Here is a 21207-nt window from a genome sequence, read left to right as displayed (position 1 = left end):
ATTTGCTTAAGTCATCTGAATGCGGTGAAAGCAACGCTCGCTTTCGCATAGGATTCAGAATACGGCTTTGTTAACGCATAAACAGGAATTCAAAACAAATATTTTAGTGAAATTGACACAGCACGCGATATTACCACGCAACGCTTGCCGTGAGCGCAAGTGTCTTGGTTATAGTATGGAAAATTGGAGCAAGTGAAGTGGAAACAGTATCATTATTTTACAGTGTTTTTTATACTAGAACATTAGTTTATGATAGCGGATGAGAATGTAAAAAATAATGCTCTGTAAAGTCGGTTAACGAACGATAGTTTAACGTGACAACATATCAAAACATCGATGAAATGATTGCATACTTTTATTAATAAAATTGAATCATTTTTACTGAATTATTTTTTTGTGTGAATCCTCGGACAAAGGCCAATCGAGTGGAAGAGAGATAGATGTAAGCGTACAATGAGCGTAAAGGGACAATGAGCGTAACGGGACAGTGAGTCATGCTTTTGCGTGCAGCCGGCGTTCATCGATTTATTAGACGTTGTCACGTCAAAAGTTGCACGGACGTAATATGACGCATTACGTCGCGTCAATGTTGACCAATGAAAATCGAACGGAGCGTACAATAGTTTCGTTTTCACTTACGGATCTCTTTTCAGCCGTAAACACAAGACAGAAAGAGACGAATATACACTATGGCATATTAGGTCTATCTATTCGAGTGCTTAATCTATTTCTATAGCAAATTAATTTTTATTTTTGTGTGTAGGTATATTACGAAAGTGTTTTATATTATAAATGCGTAATATTTTACAATCAATTGCTTTATTATTATACGTAATTCTACAAAGAAAACATGTAATTATGTTTGATAAATCCCAACGGCACACATTTGAACGCATCTTTACATAGACAACGATACCACAGATTACGACATACATTAAATAGTAGAGGAATTATTACTAATATAGTTGTGTCAATAATCAAATCGCGATTTATTCGTTAAATGTGTAGTACTCACTATTAAATAATATTCACTTATATCCTCATAAATTTTAAATCGATATTTCATAATGTAAATTATATTCACACTCAATACATGTCATACAAGATAATGAACCTGTTATGTTTGCTCTAATTAGATATTGTTAAAATACGGGCATTTAATAAGCGATAAACTATAAAACAGGGGCAGGAGGTTCATCTGATGTTAAGTAATAAACCGATGGACAATACTCACGGGTTTGCGAGTACGTTGCCGGCCTTTTAAGAATTGGTTTTGGACTTGAAGGACCCTGTCCTAATTTGACGTGTATTAACTGAAATGTCTAATGATCTAAGCCAAAGGATATCGCGCCAACTATGACTTCCGTATGTCAAAATCGGAGAGTTGACATATGTCATAAACAAACTTCTTTTTTCTCTATGTTTGTTTAATCTGTGATTTTTGTTTTTAAAAATGGTCGACTCCGAATGACACTTAGATTTGTATGCCTTATTTGTTTTTTAGCCAGGCGAAGGCGGGAGACAGCTACTCTTATAAGATTCGGAGGTGCGAAGTATCGTCCCTCTGAGAATTTAATCTATTGTTAGCGAGATGTTGGACGTGTCGTAATTCGTTGTGTAAAAGTGAGTGAATCTAAAACGGTACACGGTCATCGGCGCAGGTGTGCGAGGCACTTTCACATTGTGGGATTGGCCACAGCGAATCGCAATGGCTTAACACTCGACAGAATATGAAAGGTGAGCCGGTTTCGTAGGGAAATCACTGCCGTTTACATAACTGTTAATTTAGTGCAATTGTAGGACCTACCTCAAACAAATCATAAATTCTAAATTTGATTTATTTGAATGACTTAGAATTCATTTTTTAAAAATTGATTCTAAATTTGATTTTTTAAAACTTAAACTGCCAGTGTTATAAAATTACCACAGGTTTTTTTTTAATTCAAAAAACACATTCTAAATTTGATTTTTTAAAACTTAAGCTGCCAGTGTTATAAAATTACCACAGGAAATATTTTTTAATTCAACAAACACATTCTAAATTTGAAATTTGCATTTTTTTTTTTAATTTATTTATTAGCCGGATACAAAGTCCATTGGCAGGAATTGAAATTTGCTGTTAGCGTAATATTGCTATATTCGTCCAATTGTTGACAGGCTTGTAATTTGCCTTTTTAATTTTTTCTCTTTATATTTCCATTGAAAACATTCATCTTTCATTCTTAATATGTCATCTATAGGATTCTGCATATTATAATCAATATCTGTGGTTTGTACAAAAACAAATAGTTGTATATGACGTAAGAGCACTGTAAACCGACTTCTCAAGGTAACAGTAAAGTAATTACTTGAGGAAATTAAGCCGAATTCGGATTGGGTGACGTCGATTGTTGTGTGCCACCGAGTAACGGTCCGGATGGCCGCGGCGCCGCGCGCACGTGAAAATAATTCTTGACGCGATTTTGTAACGCATACCGTTACACTGTTCCGGGCTTGTCACTGACCTTATTTCGCTCGTACGTTAAGAACGAGATTTTAATTTCGAATTTTTTAAACCTATCATTTCCGCTGCTTTCGTATGTAAGACAAAATTTGAAATTCGAAAATTTTTAAAACGGATTTCTGCTTTCGTTCGTTTGTTAAGGCGAAATTTGAAAATCGAACTTTTTAAACCTATCATTTCCGCTGCTTTCGTATGTAAGACAAAATTTAAAATTCGAACATTTTTAAAACGGATCTCTGCTTTCGTTCGTTTATTAAGACGAAATTTAAAAATCGAACTTGTTAAACCTATCATTTCCGTTGCTTTCGTTTGTAAGACAAAATTTAAAATTCGAACATTTTTAAGGCCGACTTTCTGCTTTCGTATGTAAGAACAAGATTTAAAAATCGAATTTTAAAGCGATAATTGCTCTAAATGAGATTGCGGAAGTACGGAAAGGTCTCTTGTACCTTGATATGCCTACATAACTTATATATGTATGAGTCATATATGTGTGCTTGATTTACTGAATCTACTCAGAAATGGGGAATACCACGTCATATTTCCTCATGGGATTTAGGAATAAACATGATAATAACGGTCATTAAACTGTGAAATTAATTATAAAATATTTCCTATATTTAGCGAACTAAAGTAAGGTCTGCAATAAATACGGAATGTTAAGTGTCATGTAACCGCATATATTGTTAAAGGCCAACACTTGTTTTTTAAAGGCCAGAATTCAAAATTAAAAAAAAAAAATTGATATTCCTTGTTCTCGATATTTATCTGTTATACAGTGTCAAGATCGAAATTAGTAGCTCCAAATACACAACAATTAGGTCGCTCACCGTTACGATGTGCGCATACGCACATATGGAATTTCAATTTCTCCAGCGTGACGTGACGTTTGCCGATGTCTAACATGCAATTACGCGTCATATGAAGAAAGTAAATGATCATCATAATATATACTTTTAGCTAACTCAACTCACAAAAGGATTTGTAGAAAAACCAAAGCTTATATAACAAATTAATTGTAAAGTAATGTATGTAATATGGACGGCTCATTGGTCTAGTGGTTAGTACCCCTGACTGCGAATCCATGGGTCCCGGGTTCGATCCCCGGCTGAGACAAACATCGATGTGATGAGCATTTGGTGTTGTGCTTAGGTCTTGGGTGTTTAAATATGTATTTATATGTCTATCTATCTATAATATGTATGTATAGCCGTTGCCTAGTACCCATAACACAAGCTTCACCAGCTTAGCATAGGACTAGGTCAATTGGTGTGAATTGTCTTTAAAAAAAAATGTATATAATGCGCAGTGTTGGCCTAGTGGCTCCAGCGAATCTCATCCCTGAGGTCGTAGGTTCGTTCTCCGGCTGTTCACTTTCCTTCTATGTGCGCATTTAATGAAGGAAAACATTATTAGAAAACCGGCTTGCCTTAGACCCAAAAAGTCGACAGCGTGTGTCAGTGAGGCTTATCACCTACTTGCCTATTAGATTGACAAATGATCATCAAACAGATACAGTCTGAGGCCCAGATTAAGGATATATACTGGACCTAAATTCCAGTCAAGAGCTAGACTGATCAAGACCATCCTTACATTGGTGACCCCGGAGTGGAACATCCTACTTCTGGAAAACTTCACCATCCATAAACAAGCGATTCCTGTGATACCTTCACTCTATTTCGCATGTGTTTGTGACGGCTTCCCCCATTCAACACTTATCTAAGCCAATGCAATACTACCGATTAGATACACCAGTTCACACGTGTAACGAAACAGCGATAACTCTTCACGTATCGAAAAGTTTTTTTTTTAATGGCTCTGGCACGATTTGTGCATTAGCCAGCGTCAAGTATAGAATTTTTTATAATTCGTGCTTTGTCTTTAGAAATTCGACCGTGTCCTCCATGTACGGTTTAGGCACTCGCCCGGTACCGCACAACTCTCCCAAAGGCCGAGAACAAATTTAAATTGAATTAAAACTTGCCCTCGAAACGGGAATCGAACCCGGTACCCCTCACCTAGCTGCCACTTAATAAGACCGCTAGTATTTTATATTTTATGCAAAATAATTTATTGAAATCTCAAATGACGAATTGTAAATTAAAATACCACGTGTTTTTATTATCGAAGAAATATATAAAAAAATAAATTTATAAATCGTATTAATTTTCGATTAATGACAATTAAATTCATTAAATTCCTAACATATCTTCCTTTTCCCTCCCCCTAAGTCTCGGAAATCTAAAGTTTTAGATTTGCATAGAACAAGAGTTAAAAATTAGTTTGCCAAAGAAGTTTCACTTCTGACGTGTACTTTGTACGCACTTTTTATTATTATTATTAATCCCGTATAGTGAACAATAAAATCTAACGGACACGTAATGGTACCGATGTGGTTGCATCAATCAGCACTAGATTACCGGTTACTGCGCAACTGTGAAGTAAAAGTACGCGAATCTAGTATGTTCTATATACAAGGTGTTACATTTGTATTAAAACAGTGGTATAACCTTTTTTTAGATCTGGGCCTCAGATTTCTGAATCTGTTTCATGATCATTTGTCAATCTAATAAGCAAGTAGGTGATCGGCCTGTGCCTGACACACGCCGTCGACTTTTTGGGTGTAAGGCAAGCCGGTTTCCTCACGAAGTTTTCCTTCACCGTTCGAGCGGATGTTAAATGCGCACATAGATAGAAAGTCCAGTCTGGGAATCGAACCTACGACCTCAGGGATGAGAGTCACACGCTTAAGCCACTAGGCTAACACTGCCCACTTTTGTCATCTCAAAAACTAGAAGTACACATTTCAAGTGCTAATCGAACTTAGAAGTAAGCTCAAAGATTATAAAATATTTAAAGACGTATATGAAATGGTATTAATGGATCTGTAAATTTAATTTTCACGTACTAGATAGAAAACAAGACCAAAGAAGTTTTCTTTCATATAATCATCGGAGAAACGTATAAAATTAATTTATGTATCGTTTTAGTTAGTCCACAATCTATCCTTTCGTATTCTTAATAATTCAGTCGTGATTCCTAAAATCGGGTCATATTGCTTTGGGATAAGCATACAATCTGTTACTTCCAAGGCCTGTGCTATCTTATATATGCGTATTCTTAACTCTAAGAAATTGTGTATTAGATTTATTCTAATGTATGTGTGTAATGTGTCGTAGTTATAGCGTAATCAGTATTGTCCTGCAATTAAACACTAGTTTTTATTGGTTGGCAAATCAACGCGTAATGTAAAACCTCATGGCACAGATTATGCCACAATATTTCTTCTTTTACCATCTTATAATGACGAAAAAGAAGAACTTTCGGTCCAACGTCACACACATTTAAAGACGTTTACTTTTATGTAGATTTAAATTTCGTGTACCCTCTGTATACCCCAGGTATCATCTTATTTGTCTCTCCTTTCAGAAGAACCATCTCAGATGTCCAGACTGAGCGGTCTGGATATCCAAAATTGCTCCCCTCACACTTTGACATCAATTTTCCTTTATGGTTCAATTGTTTTTTATCTCTTCGTGTTTGTACATTATATCTTATTTTTTATTTTTCTCAAGTACCCAGTGAGCGGAGCGTTGGCAAGGTTTTGTAAATACATAAAAATATGTTTTTTATATCAGTGATAGTAAAAAATCATTTATTCATCCTACACCAACGGAAGAAAAGAACTGGCAAATCAACTCTCCGCCACTCTTTTGAATCACCAAGTTTTTTGTTTTACACAACGTTTGTAAGCTGCAACCACACACCATGTTCCACATGACATCTTAAGTAATAAATAAAATAAATTAAAAACAAAGATTTGTCCTCTATCAGCGGGAGATGTTCTAGTAATCATATAAAGGAGAGCATAAGGTCTAAGCCTTATTGTTCATCTGTGTCTATGAACAGCGATAGTCAACCATTGTTATCAACTGCATCCTTTGTTTAATAGTTTCACTTTCGATCAACTTCTGAAAACCTTATTTCGTCAGGTTCGTTAAGGCCGATTTACATTATCTTAGTGTTTAGGAGAGTGCTTTAGGATAGTACTTTAGTTGAAACATGTAAACGCTACTTGCTTTAGTAAACGCTACGCTAAAGAACTTGCCTTTCAAGTTGTACTAAAGCACTCTCCTAAACACTAAGATAATGTAAATCGGCCTTTATGTATGAAAATTAGGCAATGACGTCACGGGTCCTGCACGTTGATGCATGTATCTCCACGTGCAAGCGAGGTCATTACTCCTCCCCCGCTGAAACCTTTGTCTACAAGTGTCAACATGACAGTCATGAATTAATTGAATACCGCGGTGCCGTTGATGTCTTTTCTTCGAGGAAAACGGCCGGTACAGCCTTATTTGCTTGGTGTATTTCTAGTAATAAACTCTCTCCTACATACACTTACCTCTGCTGAAGGTGAATGCACCTGGACGCGCAATTCATCAGAATCGTGGTCGTGTTCCAGCACGTCAGCGCGCACCTCGCGCCCATTGTACGTGAGGAACACGCGCTGACCGGCCTTCAAACGCACTCCGGTTAGGCCCCGGAAACCGGGCCCGATCAGCTCAGCGTCTCTATATTCCCTGGTCAGCTTACCGCCGTCAAACCGCACAGTGTATCGAGTATTAGGAGTCAAGTTAATACAGTTATTATTCTCCGGGAACGGCGCCGGCGTTTTCACCGCCTGAATCATCCCTGAATAGTACAGTCCTTCATCACCCAGCGCCGCAACACGCGTGCCGATGATAGAGCGCTTCGCAAGACGCTTGCCGGTCGACATTGTTACAAAAGTTAAAAACAACACAGGTAGCACAACGTCTATCGGACCGTCCTCACACACAACACTTAAGTATTTCAAATCGCCCGGCGCACGCGTTTCGCTGGATAACCGTCACAGAATTTTGGTAAGTTACGAGAACTTCGACGCGATATAGAACGTACACGCTTCGGCACCACAATACGCCGTGATTGTTCGCAGCTCTCGCGCGGACTCATAATACGACAGGATCCGTGTGGATCGGGACAAAGGAAAATCCTTTCGCGGTTGTAAACTTTGTGAAGCTCGCCACAGACAACCACGATAGTCACGGTTCAAACGAGAACTGGCATGTCGGCGAGGCCGGCCGGCCGGCGAGCGGGAGCGGCGACCGCCCGTCTCGCTTCTTTGTTTTGATACTCAGCTGTTTGTGTGAGGGTGACGGCGCTTCGATGCGTGCGCGGGTGGAAGGGAGTGAGTAAACTCACGCTCGGGTGTTGTCGGTGTCGGCCCGGCGTTTGTTCGGGCCTCCTCGCTATTTTCAGCGGAACGCCGCCCACGAACGATCGCGCCGGTTTCGTTCGCACGTGTAGTGGAGGAGCGGTAACGGGATTGCACAACGCACCTCGCCGCGCCGACGAGGGCCCGCTTCGCTTGCCGGCTACATGACACAGTTTCTATTCGGATTTTGGGTCAATTCAAATGTCAAGCAGATGCACCCCACTTATGCAACGCTATTAAAGCGACCTCATTACATCTACGCACATTGTAAATTGAATGATTGGACTATTAGAACTACAAGAGACATTTTAACTCCTTTACCGCTGTTAACGTACAAATAGAAACACAATAGACCGTTACTCTAGGCAGCAGGGCAACCACACATTTTAAAATATAAAAACATTTTATGTAACTTTAAAACAAATGAAAATTAAGTGGTTATACGCAATCAAAACAGGAAAAATAAGTATTATGCATTTTTTACCTTTGTGAATTATTTCATTTAATATAAATTGATATCATTACAGAAAACACAGACCGTAGACGATATTTTAATAATAATAGCGAACACGAAACGTAAACGTAAAGAAAATACTAAATTTGGCGCCAAAATTTCTCTCCATATTTCTGATATCTTTAGATAATAAAAATAAACATATGTATGTTGATTTAGATATTTTAAACTACACAAAATAATTTAATTATTTATCAAAAGGCAGATATTCTAGGGATACAAAATCTTTGACATATTTGTATGGAACACAATCAATTGTTTAGATATTATTTATTAACAAGTGTAACGTCAAATGAATGTCGATAATTGACACATTAATTAGATAATAATTATATAGCATTACCACTATTCAATAATTAAAATAAAGGCATATAATCATTATAGATTTTTATTGTAACACCGTGGTAGAGATGCTTTATTGTGAAATAATCTTCAAAGATAATAAGTAATATCTATTATCTATGATTTCCGCATTAGAAAAGTTAAATAAAACCTATTTTGAGGATAAAAGAGCGAATATTTTATGTTATTTAAGATAAATAACTCACTATAATTACATTTATTAGATAATTCTTAAGTAAATTGTTTATTTGCAAATGTCATATTATCATGATGTCATAATAATAAGAACAGCTGTTAATTTATTTTTAATAGTTGTCAACACTTATGGTCTAAATACTCTCCCACGCTTTAAAGGCACCTTGATTATAAAAATGTAACCACCATTCATTGATTTAATCATAACTATAAGTAATATATGTCATTTACGTGGTAGTGTAATCTGGGGGACAGTTGTCTATGGCTACAGATGCGTTCGTATGTTTGCCGTTAGCGAAATAATAAAAAACAAAGCGTTGAACTCTCAGATCACGTTAATAAACACAATGTGAGAACAGCGCCATCTATTGACGCAATGTTGCAGTTTCCACGACTGTCATTTTCAACATTCTCTTGATATTTTCAGTTTTTTGTTTAAAAAACTGAATTCTTCTTTAAGTAGTAAGGATAAGGATCAGTAAGATGTAAGGATAATGTTACTACAGGAATTGTTCCTTCAACGGTTCCAAGGTCATCGGGGCGTTAAATAATCGAGGATTTTATTGTACAACAATAGAATATAAGCAAAAAATGAAATCTTAATTGCTATATAATGAATAAATGCAATGTAACTGTTGAAGAGAGTGCCTACATCGGGCTATAACCTCGGTGCGAAACTCTGACGATTTACGCCCGAACCCAATAACCTATCTCAATCCATAACCCACCATCTAAGACAGAAATATTAATCCAAATTTGCCAATTTGCAAAATGTGCCAATAACCTTTTAGATATGTTACCTTTTGATAGATCTTTGTATGAAAATGACAGTGCAGCCAATATTCTATGTTAAATTTTTTACATATTGTTTGACGGGTGAAACAATCTTAGTATAAGATCCCGATATACAACGACCTTCACCGAGATGCTTATTTAATGAAACGTATTTTTTTTTTTTTTTTTTTTTAATAATTCTATGAATATATATTTATTTATAATATAAACATATTAAATTAAACAATAACAATTTAATTAATAACAATTATTTAGATTGAAAAAAAAAAAAAAAAAAAAAAAATAAACTTAACATAAACTAAAATATATCATTAAAAGGAGTCCCTTTAGGCAACGTTCCGAAGATACTGGCAGCGTTCCCCCTTTGAATTGCTAGACTAATTCTTTGTCCGAGGTAGCTGCCAGATCTTCGGTCTCCTGTGATGTCGACTAACCTTTTTGAAATTTCTTTGAAAAGCCTTAAAGCGTTAGGACCCCACGGACCAAGGGTCTCGACACCGAATGGGACAAAATCATATTCTGAGCCTAGACCCCTGTATTTGCATGCTTTATTTTTTTCAGCCGCTTCACAAGCCGCACCAGCTCTGTAGTTGGTTCCATGTAGATGGGAAGGGGCCAGCGTGTCTGAACAGGTTGCATCCCATACCAGTACCCGACCCATCTTCCATGGAATCAAACTCATACCGTCCGGTCTCTTGCCATCGTCTCTTGCAATACCACTCGGCTCAAGTATACTTGGCACGTTGACGGTGGCAAGGGAACGGCGTATGATATCGTTAAGTGCGGCATGTCTCGAGAAGCGGCCTGCACTTTTTTGGCATGACAGGCCGTGATGTCCTAACTTGTCGACATCACTGCCACAGGGACATATATGAGGAGCGCAGACCGGAACCCCAAGCCGAAGACAGGTAGCGATTCGAAGCGTGTCAGGCTCAAGAAAAGTTCCTGTATTTGTCGATGGGTAAGCTTGAAGCCAGTAGCCGGCCTCATGCGTACCCACGGCCAAAAGCCTAGCACGCGCCGAACCTGTACTACAACTCAAAAGATCGTCAAAAGTCAGTTTGCAGTGTAATATTAATATTTTTTTTAAATATTAATTAAAATACTCTGGACTGAAATTTTCTAGGCGACCCATATGGATTATATTTATTGACATATTAAATTAAATATAAAATACGTTTCATTAAATAAGCATCTCGGTGAAGGTCGTTGTATATCGGGATCTTAGACCATCTGCATTTGCAATCCCCCAATTATCTCGGATTACTGATAATAAGATAATAATACTATGATAATATTACTAACATAATTTAAGCTAACCTACTAACAAAATCAATATTTTTGGTTACTTTAATATAACAACTACCAAATATTGTAAAACAGGAAATAAAAAGGTTTATTATTATTATTATTATTACTGATAATAAAGAAATCACCACGCTTATAAAACTAAGAAATCCTGAGTGAGCAAAATGTGTATTATGTAAACTTGTAAAACGCAAAATTGGGAAGTAACAAATAAACGTATGTTTTATACGCGTTAGCAAATTCACGTTTATTAAATTAAATTATATAAAATACCTAAGAATGTTGATGAACTAACTTTCATGTCGTGTTAATTAATGCAATAGCGATTTAATGAAAGGTCACGTTTTTAAATATATCACGTTTTCCTATCATTAAAAATAAGGCACGTAATTCTTTTTATATGTAATTTATTGAAATTGAGAATTTAAAGCGAAGCGCACCAATACATCGATCCTTTTTTTAATTCAAATTCAAACATCATTTATTCATATATGTAACAAAATATACACCTATGAACGTCTAAAAAATAAATATACATATACTAGCAGACCAGCCAAGCGTTGCTATGGCTAAGGTTTTTGTTATATTACATAGTAGTAAACTATTCAAGGGAAACGGTAGGAGAACACCACTCATGGGGACCACCATGCTTTATTGGTGGTTATGCCATTAACACGTTCACTGCGTAACAGGCCGATATCAGCCTGCCGCGGTATTTCCGCTGGTGCGGACGAAGAAATCTATGTCCCTCTCGCTGGTGCGTAACGATTATCTCAGGTGTTTGTAAAAATTCGACAGGGACAAATATATATTTCATCTTGCGGTCAAAATTGTAGGTTTTCCCCATCAAAACATAACGGCAGGCTGTTATCGACCTACCACGCACTGACGCTGCTTTGTATCCGCTGAGTGCGGCAGTGGGCCTATTTCAGCCCGCCCTCCCAACAGGCAGCTAGCGACCCGATACCGCACAGAGCGCGCGCCCGACCAGTTAGTGTTGTGCTATCTAACTGATCTAACATAGCCCTCGATATTATCAACGATGGCAAGCAATACAAAAAAAAAAAATTTTTTTTGGAAAATAAAGTAATTCGCCTTGCAGTTATTGACAGTGATAGTGACAGCAGTGAAGAAATATTTTCCACTAAGAAAAATAAAAAGTATTTCTGTTTCCAAGACAGGCATACATAAGTAAATAAATACATTTTTCAGTTCCTTTACGATAATTCTGTTTTATTTTCGATATTTCTCTGTCCCATCACTACTAAAAATATATTCTAGTGCGGTTCAGGTCGATATCGGCCTGCCGCTTTTCCTGCTTTATTTCTCATTTCCTGTTTGCCAGATCCCGGGGCGAATCAAACCTAAGGAAGATGGGTTCAAGGTCATTCTAACAATATAAAAAAAAATTTTATAAATCATGTTTCCACAAAGTTATAGCAATTTAATCTATCCTAGTGCTGTTGGGTCTAGAAAGACCTGCCACGCACCGGCGGAAATATCATTGGGGGCGCATTTTGGCCCGCCGCCGCACCTGATGAAAAATTATAATTTTACTTGCCGCAGTGAACGTGTTAAATTGTATCTTATGTGAAACGTTGGTACTTTCAACACAGCGCCATCTGTTAGAATAGTGAATATCAAATAATAAACAAATATTTTGCAATAAAATAATATTGCGGGTATAAATTGAGATGTAAGCTATCCTATCTTTTAATTTAGATCAAACTGCACACGGTGTGCAAATTTGATTGATATCGGTTCGGTAGTTTAGGAGTCCATAGCGGACAAAAAACGTGACACGTAAATTAAGATGAAGTGCTTCAAATGTTCATTTACTGCCAAATCAAGGGCGTAAAACGGAAGAGAAGAACTGGCAATAAACTCTTCGCCACTCTTTATAATCGCCAAGTTTTGTTTGTAAGGAGCTGCAACCATTACACCATATTTCATATGATTAAGTAATTAATAATAATAAAATAAATTAAAAACAAAGATTGTCCTATATCAGCAGTAGGCATGGTGAAATAGGAGCACGCACTTACATTCTCGTGGGAACAACACGCAAAATTTATTGTTAGGTAATCAATTTATAAACCACCGCGCCGGGGCATGTTTTAAAAGTGACGCGGGGAGTATGGGGGTCTGTTTATATCATATAATGCGCAGAGGAGAACTTGGAGAAACTGATCGTGGGTGGATACCAACCATTTGATGACTCATTGGTCTAGTGGTTGGTACCCCTGACTGCGAATCCATGGGTCCCGGGTTCGATCCCCGGCTGAGACGAACATCGATGTGATGAGCATTTGGTGTTGTGCTTAGGTCTTGGGTGTTTAAATATGTATTTATATGTTTATCTATCTATAAAATGTATGTATATCCGTTGCCTAGTACCTACCCATAACACAAGCTTCACCAGCTTAGCATGGGACTAGGTCAATTGGTGTGAATTGTCAAAAAAAAAACCTTATATTGACCAATCAAGTGTCCCCATCGTCCTCAAAATACTGTCAGACGTCGGTGGAAACAGATTGTGGGCTCCAGATGTTTTCTTGTTGACCACGACGCTCTGGTATTGGCTGCCGACTGAAGAGAGAGAGATTGAACCTCTTTTGTGCCATACCTAAGCTTTTGTAAAATTCTTATGCCCTATGTAACATTAAAAATCATCAGTGGCGCAATCAGTAGGTAATCAGCCTCTTGTGCCTGACTCACGCCGTTGACCGAATGTTAAATGCGCACATAGAAAGAAAGTTCATTGGTCCGGGATCGAACCTGAGACTTCAGGGATAAGAGTCGCATGCTGAAGCCACCAGGCCAACACTGCTTTGTTGAGATTTTTAATATTAAATTGTTCACTTAAGAAACTTAAATGATAATAGAAAAAAATTAGAAGAAATCAGTAACGAAACACCGTAAGTAATCTTATATATATATATAAAGAAAATGGTGTTCGTTTGAGGCTCTTTCACGCTTAAACCACTGATCGTATCGACATGAAACTACCACCATTCGATGCGAAATTTTTCCTAGATGGTTTATGGCTATTTATTTTTTTAATTCCAACGTTCCTTCATTTTTTTTATTGCTGTTTTACTTTTATGAAAATTTATCCCGCTAATAAAAACAAAAGAGGCTTCCTAGAACCGCAAAACGTCAACATCTGTTAAAAACTCGATTTTCGCAATATTTCAATTTTCTTAGCGGGAAGTTAAAAAGAAGAATAATAAAAATATGAAAAAAAATAAAATAATGAAACATAAAATTTATTTTAATTCGTCCAGCAAAGCGGGCGCGAAACGGCTAGTCAAAGTATAAAAACTGAAATTCATATTTCAATTAATTTTAATTAAGATTGTTCTATATTAATTGAGTGAGATCCTTGCGCTTGTTGCTAGCTCAGAGGTTGTTTATTAGGTTGTGTTATATCCAGCTGATTCCGATGCCCCCCCCCCCCCACATTAGTCAAATCAGCCTTCTCTACTTGACACATGTCGACATTTTGTATCCAAGACATGCCGGTTTCCTCACGATGTTTTCCATCATAAAAGCTAGTGTTAAATGCGCCCATAGGAAGTCCGTTGGTGGTGGGGATGTCGCTGTAACCTGAGGCCAACACTAGTGAAAATCAAAATAAATGCAATAATAATGCGATGGTGAACTTTGTTTTATATTTTTTATAATTTATCACAGTAGATAAACTAAATGAAGCTTACAGCAGTAAAACAAATGCAGTTTTGTGTTTTGCCAAAGGACGATTATTCAATTTGCAGCAATAGATAAAAAAAAAAGACAAGTTTTCAATCATTTCAAAGCTACTTTAAGTTATTAAGCGCACCAACAAGGCACAAAAGCACACTTTAAAAAAGTATTTTAAATAAATCAAACCGAATTAAAAAAAATATTATTATCTTTTACATAAGTGGATATCACCAATTACTACATCGATCTTGACGAAACATTTAAGTCACAGTTTTCGTAAAATTTGTGATACGGTATGTAGATCACATTGGAGTTCTCAAGGACAAAAGGGGTTCGAATTTGGACGCAAGAAACACTAAACATATAGCGATAGCAAAATATACTTCTGTAGGCCCACACGGGGCTGTATAGCCATGGATGATGATGATCACACGTGCCCAAATAGATCATCTCTTCTCCTTTTAGTGCCTCTCCATTACTGGCCGTCAGTATCTTATCCTGTGCCAGATGCAGCAACTCTTCCGCAGTCGCAATACCTGTACACTACCTAACGTTGCGAAGCCATGATTTCTTTCTACTACCAACGCCGTTTACCCTGGATTTTACCCATTATAATTAATTGAAGGAGGTGGTAGCGGTCATGGCGCAAGTCGCAACACGTGGTTGGTACGCAACTTTCCGTTGTTAGATGTTCTGCAAAATTTTTTGACATTCCAACTCGATTAAAAGTTCTCGTTAGATCCTTCTGGATACAGCTTATACGAAGAGCACCATAGATTATTTCACAAACATCAAATTCCAACAATAGCAGACTCAAAATTATATCCATTTTTATAATTGATAATTAACTTATTCTTAAAATATTAAAGTGAATTTAATAATTAAATTTGTATTACATTCACTAATTAACTAATTAATTCTAAGAAGCTTTTTAAATTGCAATTAATATTAAGTTAGCTAACGAGTGATATTTGGGTCCGAAATAACTTTTGTGAGTTCAAAACATCGTGAGGAAATCTAAGTGGCCTTCAAGAAAACGTACAATTTGTTTAGGGCCTCCTGTCACATACAATGACATAGACATAACATTTCTTACTAACAAAAACACACAAAATAAAAATAATCAAAGAAAAAAATAAACTATAAAAATACAATGAGAGATATAAAAACAAAATCCCATTTGGTTCGTTTCAAGTGTGTAATGCGTGTGTGCTGTGGCTGTAATTGGCCCTGGCTCAGCATTATGCTGAGGAGCAGAATGTTCCACAGCGCTGGTCATTCTGCCAGAGACCACAGCAGCTAGTTTGCGCCTCAGTCGCAAAAAAAAATGGTAAAAGTTAGCAGTGTAAGTAATGTTTACATGAGTCTCATTTTAAGCTTCTTTAATTGCTTTTCCAGGTCATTGATATTTGTTTCTAGGGCATGCCGGTTTCCTCACGATGTTTTGAACTCACAAAAGTCAAGTAACCCATATATCACTCGTAATTAGCTAATATTAATTGCAATTTAAAAAGTTTCTTTGAATCGATTAGTTAATTATAACCAATGTTTTTTTTTTTTAAGACAATTGACATAGTCCCATGCTAAGCTGGTGAAGCTTGTGTTATGGGTACGAGGCAACGGATATACATACATATTATAGATAGATAGACATATAAATATATATTTAAACACCCAAGACCTAAGCACAACACCAAATGCTCATCACATCGATATTCGTCTCAGCCGGGGATCGAACCCGGGACCCATGGATTCGCAGTCTGGGGTACTCACGAGATGTGTTTATGTAATTTGAAAATAAAAATTAACACGTAAATACTTGGCGTTTGTTTACAAGAATCGTAGGTGCGCCATCTTGCGGGCGGGTTCTTGAAATTATTCATTTTGTAAGCCAATACGAACAGAAATAAAAATAACAAATTGTATAGGTTCTATAGTCACTACAACAATCTGAAATGGTTTTATAAACCTTCTTAAATAGTTTATAATATGTTTGCGTAAGTATGACTTCCGCATATCATTATTAATTTGTTATAAGGATCTTGAGACAGCGCAGTGATTCTCGTTTGTCAAATGCCGGACTTTATCCGTATAGCGCCATCTAGTGGGGTAAAAATACATTACGTAACAACGTGGAATAGAAAACATTTTATTTATTTATTTATTTCGTAATCTTACAGCTAACATGCATATTATAAAACACTTAGACAATATACAAAGCCAAAACAGATTACATAGATAAACAAACATGAACTTATCGGCAAGCCAGTTAATTTCTATTTTGTAAGCTACTTGTCCTTGGACATAGACCTGATCTATGGGCCGATTTACATTATCTTAAGGCCGATTTACATTATCTTAGTGTTTAGGAGAGTGCTTTAGTACAACTTGAAAGGCAAGTTCTTTAGCGTAGCGTTTACTAAAGCAAGTCGCGTTTATATGTTTCAACTAAAGTACTATTCTAAAGCACTCTCCTAAACACTAAGATAATGTAAATCGGCCTTTATTGTTTAGGAGAGTGCTTTAGTACAACTTGAAAGGCAAGTTCTTTAGCGTAGCGTTTACTAAAGCAAGTAGCGTTTACATGTTACAACTAAAGTACTATCCTAAAGCACTCTCCTAAACACTAAGATAATGTAACTCGGCCTTTAGTGTTTAGGAGAGTGCTTTAGTACAACTTGAAAGGCAAGTTCTTTAGCGTAGCGTTTACTAAAGCAAGTAGCGTTTACATGTTTCAACTAAAGTACTATCCTAAAGCACTCTCCGAAACACTAAGATAATGTAAATCGGCCTTTAGTGTTTAGGAGAGTGCTTTAGTACAATTTGAAAGGCAAGTTCTTTAGCGTAGCGTTTACTTAAGCAAGTAGCGTTTATATGTTTCAACTAAAGTACTATCCTAAAGCACTCTCCTAAACACTAAGATAATGTAAATCGGCCTTTAGTGTTTAGGAGAGTGCTTTAGTACAACTTGAAAGGCAAGTTCTTTAGCGTAGCGTTTACTAAAGCAAGTAGCGTTTACATGTTTCAACTAAAGTACTATCCTAAAGCACTCTCCTAAAAACTAAGATAATGTAAATCGGCCTTAAGAGCTTCCACTCTTTTGGGCTGATTTACTTATATCATCCTCCCATCTCTTTATTTGTCTTCCTCGTTTTCTTTTGTCATAGCGAGGAAGCCATTTCGTCCATTTATCATTGTCTTCTCTCATAATGTGTCCATTCCATTTAAGTCTTTTACTACAAGTAACAGCGTTTCTTAACTTTGTCATGACTTATTTCTTCTAGTTTTACTCTATCTTTCATTTTGAGACCTAGAACACTCCTTTCGATACTCTTTTGACATACTCTTAGTTTATTAATACATTATACATTGAAATTAATAACTAACCTTAACATATAATAACTAAAATATATTATTAAGAGGAGTCCCTTTAAGCAAGGTACCGAAGATACTGGCAGCGATCCCCCTTTGAATAGCTAGACTAATTCTTTGTCCGAGGTAGCTGTCAGATCTTTGGTCTCCTGTGATGTCGACTGACCTTTTTGATATTTCTTTAAAAAGCCTAGTTAGTTAGCCTCATAGTTTGTTTTCTTGTTTGTCAGTGAGTGACCAGGTTTGACAAGTTTACAGTTAAAATGTACTGTAATAAAATTGGTTTAAATAAACCTTGGTTTATTGTTTAAAATATAATTAATTGTGTATTAGGAAAAAAACTCTTCCTCATTATTAAAGTAATGAAGGTTAGTGATGTCTTCCTTATTATTGCAATAAATAGTTATTGCATCTTCTACACTGATTGTGTCTACGCGAAATCGAAGTTATCGATAGAGTGGAAATCTTGCATATATTTCCGGGGTATTCTAATAAAAATAAGTGGCTCTAGAACCTTTTTAAGTCTGGGCCTCAGATTTCTGTATTTGTTTCATGATCTTTTATCTAATAGGCAAGTAGGTGATCAGCCTCCTGTGCCTGACACGCGCCGTCGATTCTTTTTGGGTCTAAGGCAAGCGGGTTTCTTCACGATGCTTTTCTTTTGAATGTTAAATACGCACATAGTGAGAAAGTCCATTGGTGCATAGCCGACCAGTGTTGGTGGCAGTGTTCTAGTGTCTTCAGTATTAAATTAATATATATATAATAAAAAAATGTATTAAATAATAGACTAAATATTTGTGTTTTTCTATTATTGTCCCTTTCAATGTTTACATGTTTTAATCGCTTGTTCCATTAGTTGTGTCTAATTTATTTTATCTTATGTAGTTTTGCACTTCTTGCCTTATCTATTTTTTTCTCACAGTGGTGGCCTGGAAGAGATCGCTCGAAAGCGATAAGGCCGCAAGTTGACCTCCTTTTTATTTAGCTAAATTGTCCTGTATTTCTGTATACAACGAAGTAATAAATAAATAATACTAATACTTACAAGGCCACTTCTGAATGAGTGCTATCGTTTATTCTCAAACATCAAGTTAAAACGGAGACATCAAACAATTATGAAATATGTGAGACAAAACCAGAGACTGCTAGAGTTATTTAAATCGACGTAATGAAATACTTTTCGAAAAATTTATTATTCTATTAATGATTATTTCCGTGAAACATAATATTAATTTTATAACATAATATAATATAAGAATTGCCTCATAATCTAAAATTCCTTTAAACACCAATTTGCACGCTACGTGTGGCAGAACTTTAGATTGTACCAACATAACATTTTTATACCATATTCTTGCAAATAAATTTATTATTATTATTAAAATACATATTTTAATATAGCTTTTAAGACGAAGTTCGGACAAACAGTAAATTTGAATATTATTTCATTGTAGAAGTCTAGAAGAAGTATTTAGTAGGTACTCATTTGTTAAGTTAATTATTTAATGTTGAGTCATATGCCCATAGAATCTTACTTTGCTAGAAGGATCGCGAGTGTAAAAAAAATCATAATTGTGTACGAGTCTTGAGCAGCGCTTCGTGGATGAATTTGGAACTAAACACGAATGAATTTGATCCAAGGAATTCAAATCCTTTTATAAAATCAAATCCTCAAGCTTCGTTTGTCTGTATGAACCCTATATTCTCAAAGATAATGAACGAATTTTTTGAACGGTCAATATGGAAGGTAATGTATATAATTCTTTACTTACTTAACTTCTTTCGTAGTTTTTTGTAATAGATGGCAAACGGGCAGGAGACTCACCTGATGATAAGTAATAATCTGCAACTCTTCACATCGTTGTTTAGACTTTTTTATTTTTATTTTATTTATTCAAAAGTCAAAAATCATTTATTCATTAAATAGTACGGTAGTAGTACTTAACACAATGAACGTCAAAAAAGAAATAAACATTAAATGTTTCTAATTTTCCATTTACTGCCAGTTCTCAAATCAAGGGCGTAGAACGGAAGAGAAGAACTGGCAATAAACTCTCCGCCACTCTTTTTGATCACCTAGTTTTTGTTTTACACAACGTTTGTAAGGAGCTGCAACCATTACACCATATTCCACATGACATCTTAAGTAATAAATAATAATAAAATAAATTAAAAACAAAGATTTGTCCTCTATCATATATTTATAAAGAATTACAGCTTACAACTAACTTACTTACTAAATATAAAGTTATTTTTACGGTATTAAACAAATCTTTACATATAATTAAGTAGCTGCCGCCCATGGCTCGCTCGTGCGTTGACGACCTTTTAAGAAATAATGCTGTTTTTTTGACGGACCGTAAATCGAGTCTTAGATAAAATAGTATTGTGTAATAATAATATAGTGTATTTGTTTCAAAATGCAATAAAATATATATTTCTTTTAATACTACTTGTGGTAATCATATCTTTCAAAGATAACAACCGCAAGGAAACCACTGTTGATAATGATAACAAGTTCAAATATAAAATAAATTAAACATTTTTGTTTTAACAATTAATAAATCTTTGTATGAAAAATGTAAGAACAAAAATTAATTAAAATTATGGTTTTTTATTAAAAAAAAAAACTAAAAATAATTATACTGGAGGCGCCGGGTATCGATCCCGGTACCTCTCACATGCTAAGCGAGCGCTCTACCATCTGAGCTACGCCCCCATATCTTCAATTGGCTAAAATAAAGTACATATACACCGAAATTAAAACAACTTTCTATTCAACTTGTCAAGGTTGTTATCCTAAAGATATTGCGAAGTAGGTCGTTCCAATTCTATTGACACCATAATTACGTATTGAATATCAATTACCTTCGTAAATCACTGTTAAATGCTGCGTTTAATAAATTCAAAGCAGCACTAAAAATGCATATTGCATACCTATTATTCAGGTTTTTCATAAATTAAACTTAATTTTGCATTAATTATATTATAATAATTAATCATATTCGATTTCAGATAGCAGTTGAGCATAATTATTAGTCTGTAATGTTGTTTCATTTGAATTCGTCGAATTTTAATCAGGAACGTCAAAACGATTCTCCAAATACATTAATGTCAATTCTATGTTTATGTCAAATATTATCAAGGAGTTTTGTTCTTCAGTGTTTGCTAAAAAGCGCGCCAATTCATCTATACTCTATGACAAATTTTACA

General features: G+C 35.7%; 2 protein-coding genes and 1 non-coding gene across 4 annotated transcripts in view; 1 reads left to right on the top strand and 2 right to left on the bottom strand.

Annotated features, from left to right (window-relative positions):
• The window catches only part of LOC125061666 (zinc finger protein 395), a 65861-nt gene extending 58242 nt beyond the window's left edge, over positions 1-7619 (bottom strand). Inside the window, exon 1 of the mRNA XM_047667192.1 lies at positions 6909-7619. Coding sequence (XP_047523148.1) covers positions 6909-7283 — 375 coding nt within the window. The 5' untranslated portion in view covers positions 7284-7619. The remainder of the gene's footprint in view (positions 1-6908) is intronic.
• Positions 1-21207, top strand: part of LOC125061664 (flap endonuclease GEN) — a 102490-nt gene that overhangs the window by 50399 nt on the left and 30884 nt on the right. The gene's annotated exons all lie outside the window — the stretch shown is intronic.
• Trnaa-agc lies at positions 20641-20713 on the bottom strand. Its single transcript has one exon. It is a non-coding gene; the product is annotated as a tRNA-Ala (tRNA).

The sequence above is a fragment of the Pieris napi genome, chromosome 24 (assembly GCF_905475465.1).
Source record: "Pieris napi chromosome 24, ilPieNapi1.2, whole genome shotgun sequence".
NCBI lineage: Eukaryota > Metazoa > Arthropoda > Insecta > Lepidoptera > Pieridae > Pieris > Pieris napi.
Note: the sequence above shows the minus strand (reverse complement) of the source record. Positions and strands in the feature narration are given on the sequence as shown.